Source organism: Pterocles gutturalis, unplaced genomic scaffold (assembly GCF_000699245.1).
Source record: "Pterocles gutturalis isolate BGI_N339 unplaced genomic scaffold, ASM69924v1 scaffold22206, whole genome shotgun sequence".
Lineage (NCBI taxonomy): Eukaryota > Metazoa > Chordata > Aves > Pterocliformes > Pteroclidae > Pterocles > Pterocles gutturalis.
In genome coordinates this window covers 21,335-25,947 of record NW_010098383.1, presented here as the reverse complement: position 1 = coordinate 25,947, position 4,613 = coordinate 21,335, and the positions used below count along the sequence as shown (strand labels likewise).

Here is a 4,613-nt window from a genome sequence, read left to right as displayed (position 1 = left end):
TAAGTCTGAAGCAGATGTAAATGAGCACAGCTGGGCTTTTCGCGATGGCTCAGGGTGATACACCTTGGGATGCGAGGCTGCGCTGCTTCCTTCGGATTAGTTCATCATCACAGGGAAAGGTGCGAGATTGTTGCAGGCTTACGAATATGATCACTGCAGCAGGAGGCCCTTGCCGAAGGGGCCAGGTTGACCTGTCTGTTTATCCCTCAGTTACTCCTGAGTTGGTGAGATCTGTTATGACAAGCTAGTGAAAAAATCCTGGGAGGATTATCGGAAAGGTAACATGTTTTTCTGTCACTGTAATTAAGCTGGCAATAGGTAGTATTCTTCAACTCACTTACAGGCTGTGCATTTTAAAATTTCTTGGTGACATAGTTTAAAATAAAGTGATTCATGGGTAGGAATATAATAACGTTAATGCTGTTCAGCCAAGTGCAGCTTGCTTTCAGCTGGCTGCGTGCCTGGTGAGGCTGCCCTGTGTGGGGGCAGCTGGCGTGAGGTGGGCTGGCAGGCACTGTCTGCGTGTGCTGCGATGGTCTGGCGGGTGCGGGGACCCTCTGCGGTGACCAAGAGGGTGCTGGGGGTCCCAGGAGGTGCGTGGTTATGTGTACTGAGCCTAGTGTAATGGCAGAGGAGCTGTCGTTGCTGATCCCAAGTGAGAAACCTTTGTCGGGGCAGCAGAAGGCAGAGGTGGGAGTAGGAAGGCGTGAGGTCCTCCTGCACGGCTGCTGCCCGTGGGTGAGGGCCACGTGCTGCCAGATGCACACTGTGGAGACTGGAGTCTCTTCCAAGGCTAGTGTATTTCTGAGGAATAAACTTGCCTTAAAAATAGTCTGGAGCCTTTCAAAGGGTCCTAGAAGACTGGAGTCCAGCTCTTGTTGTCAGGGAACACGTAGTGCCTGTAGGTATGGAGATGGTGGGGTGTAATTTTGTTTAACTCACTGGATTTGCATCCACTATTTCAGCGCTGGATTTGACTCTGTTTAGGTAGTGATGGTCTGTAGGTGTTTGAAGACTTCCTTATAGTAAGGCTGGAGTTTGATTATTGGGTTTGGAGCATTTGCTTATTTTATTTTGTGACTGCTCTGACCTAGAGAGTTCTTCATGTGACCCAGGAAAGAGGTTTGGAAATGCCCTTGGCTAAGCTCTCTGAAGTGCTTCTGTCTGTCCAAGTCACTTTTAGGTTCTTTCACTTATTTAGTAAGGTTCAAATATAAAATCATAAAGAGCACTGAGGTTGGTTAGTGGTGTCAGGAATACTAATCAAACATAATTCAACTGACTGTCATGTAAAGGAAGGTAAGATAAGGTGGCGGGAGAAGAAGGCGAGTCACTTCAAAAGAGCTCCTCTGAAACTCATCTCTGCTCTAATCTGCCTTTTAGATCTGTCTTCTCCTGCCCTCGTAGGATGAATCAACCTGACATTTTAGCAATTTTTTTAAAGAAAAGGGGTGAAGTGTTTAGAATGAATCAAAGGGGTGAAGCAGGGAACATCTAAAGAAGATCATCTTTTATCTGGTACCCTCTTTCTTCATGGCAGAGGAGCAAAAGTAGGTTAGGTCTTTGTCTCCACTTTTCACTTTATGAAGTTTTGTATTATTTTTCTGTGAAACATGTTTTAGTCAAGAAGATTTTATTGCAGGAATTACTGTACATGACTTTCATATTCAGCATCTTTGATTATGTAATTTATCAGGAGGATGTGGTCTTTTGCCCTTCCTGCCACATACTGTATGTATCCTTTCCATCCTGAAAATAATTCTGTTCTAAAGTACATCAACAACATGTTTTGAGTAGATACACAGATATGTACACGTATGTACGTATATGCATGTACATGTATGTATGTAGTATGTAGGGTCAGATGTACAGCAGAGATGGTTTCATTATGTCAGTCCAACTGGTGTAAATATAGAGAAGTTGGCAGGAAAGAATTAAGCGTATTTTCTCTGAAAGTTGTAGGGGACAAAGAATCTTTTCTTTCCAAGTCTCTCTGCAGTGTGGAACTGCTTTTCAGTGGTTGCCTTAACAACACTTGGTACAAGTCTATTTGCCTTGTGCTGGTATTGATGTTAGAAGTCTTACAGATTTCGCTGTGAACAAAGTTAGGGCAGTGCTGAGTCCATCCAGAAAAGTCTCTATATTCAGTTGTCCTTGCTGCTGCTATTGAGGTGTAGAAGCTGACTTATGTATTTCCAAGAGAGACAATTCTTTATTACTGGCTTGTCTAGACTTTGAAAGAGCCAAAAGGTGTGAATGCTTTTTAGAATGTGTTAATAACTTTCTTTCTAGTATGATATGGAAGTGTTTCATTTCAGGATTCCCTGCAAGTATAGCTTGAGCTCTTGGTTGCAACTTCCCACCCCACAGAAAACCCCACACTCCTTATTTTATATAGAATGGCTTTTGAGTTGAATTGTTAAAGAAAATAACATGACTTAATAATATATATGTATTTCAACTTCAGGCAAACTATTGATGTTCATTTTTTCTGTACTTTCCAGAGACACATGGAATCACATTTAGAATTCAAATCAGCGTGAAAGAACTGCTGGATACAGATGTACATTTAAAGCTGTTATTTCATTTACCAGTCAATTATCCATCAACTGTACCAGATATTTCTGTTAGCTCAGACCAGCTTACAAGGGCCCAATGCATGGACGTGAAAGATAAATTACTTGAAGAAGCAAAGAAGCATCTTTCTGAACCTATGGTACACGATCTGATTCTTTGGATACAGCAGCATCTTAAATATGTCATTAAGCAATCAGCAACAGTTTGCAATGAAAAAACTACTTTGTCAAAAGGAATAAGTACAGAGGATGGTATCTGGATGCTACTTTTGCATTTAGATCACATGAGAGCAAAGGCAAAATACGTCAAAACTGTGGAAAAATGGGCTTCAGATCTAAGGCTGACTGGAAGACTGATGTTCGTGGGCAAGATAATATTGATTCTTCTTCAGGGTGACAGGAGCAACATTAAGGTGCAGGAACAATGAATGTTGACTAGTTCTATCGATTTACCACTGAAACCTATGTGTCTGAATATTTTGTGTGTGTTTTTCTAAGCTTAACAATTTTGGAAGCAGATTGATCATTAGCAGAGTAGGAAGGCCCAACAACTTTATTCTGTATTTAAGAAAAAGAAGGTATTCTGTGAGAAAGAATTGGTTGATAAGAGATACCTGGAGACCCATGTCCTGTATTGCTTTGCTTCCCACTCTAATTATACCCCGGTGTTCCCTGTGTTTCCTGATTGCAAAGTGGCTAGGTTTAGTCTCCTGTATTTTCCATATGCCCCAGAAAACAGAAAATTTGTGATGAGAAATTAATAGCAGGTATCTCTCAAGCTCATTACTAACTGTCCCTTTCCTTGACTTAGACCCCGTCGTGCTCCTAGTGCACGCCTGGGCTTTGAACTTCTTGTCTGTACTTACGAACTCCCACTGCATTAGGCAGGTTTTTGTGGTGATATTGGAGGAGAATGTTTTGGCTTTTCAAACTCATTGTCTCTAGATCAGTTAAGACTGCACTTAGCTTCAAGCTGATGAATAGAAACAGTTGTGCTTTTTGGGATGGGCACTTTCAAAGTTTGATTGCTATATTCTGAAAAAACTCTAGATGTTTCATGTAGATTTTTGAATTTTACTAAACTTGGTACTAGATGATATTTAATACTTTGTTCTTTTTTGTCATTTAGGAGTACTTGATTCTTCAGAAAACTTGTAAGGTAGATGTGGACTCAAGCGGAAAGAAATGCAAAGAGAAAATGATTAGTGTACTGTGTGAGACAAAAGTACAGTCACAGCATAAAAGGTATAATTTAATACTGTTGTGGATAGAAAAGTAACAGAATCGATAATTACATTCTGACAAATCTGAGCATATTAATGAGTTTCCTTTTTACAATGTAGGTTTCAGACGTTTGAAGTCCAAGAATATTCAACACTGGATGAGCTACAAAAGGAATTTGAAACTGCAGGACTTACAACTCTTTTCTCTGAGTTTGTGCCTCCTCTCTTAAAATAAAATTAAAAGAAAACACTGGACTCTTTGACCAAAGGAGTAGTTGACTGCAGATGCTGATGGAAGATGAAAGGACTAATTTGGCGAATGACTTGAAAGCTTTTCTGCAAAAATGCCAGAAGTACCCATCCTTTTGCAAGAAGGCGGTGGCAATTCATACATTAAGCATTGATATTTTTTTGACATTTATGTATTGATAACTTTTTCCAGGGAACGTGGAATAAGTTGTGATAATTGCATGACAAGCATGAGAGACTGGGAAGATGTCATGTTAAAATAATAGTCTTCCAGTTAGACTCTGTTTTGCAAACCCTGTTTATCAATGTTTTGTTTTTTGTCTCTCCTGGTAGTGGTTTTTCATAATGTCCTGCCAGAAAGCATGATTAATTTTGCTTTGAAAGCTTATATGAAGATATTTCTGTAAAAAGCATTGCAAGCACATATTTGAGTGTGTGAGGACAGTGTATACTTATTATCTGTTAGGTGTTCACCTGCTAACTTTTCCTTCTCCATTTATTTGACAATAAATGATAGACTGTTGATTTAAAGAAAAAGTTGATGTTACCTGAGGCCCGAAAAGCT

General features: G+C 40.0%; 1 protein-coding gene across 1 annotated transcript; it reads left to right on the top strand.

Moving 5' to 3' along the window:
* Window positions 1-532: 532 nt before the first annotated feature.
* RWDD3 (RWD domain containing 3) lies at window positions 533-4,281 on the top strand. Its single transcript, XM_010072825.1, has 4 exons — window positions 533-593; window positions 2,505-2,989; window positions 3,706-3,821; window positions 3,920-4,281. The coding sequence occupies exons 1-4, from the start codon at window positions 533-535 to the stop codon at window positions 4,032-4,034; spliced, it is 777 nt and encodes a 258-aa protein (XP_010071127.1). The 3' UTR covers window positions 4,035-4,281.
* Window positions 4,282-4,613: the final 332 nt, after the last annotated feature.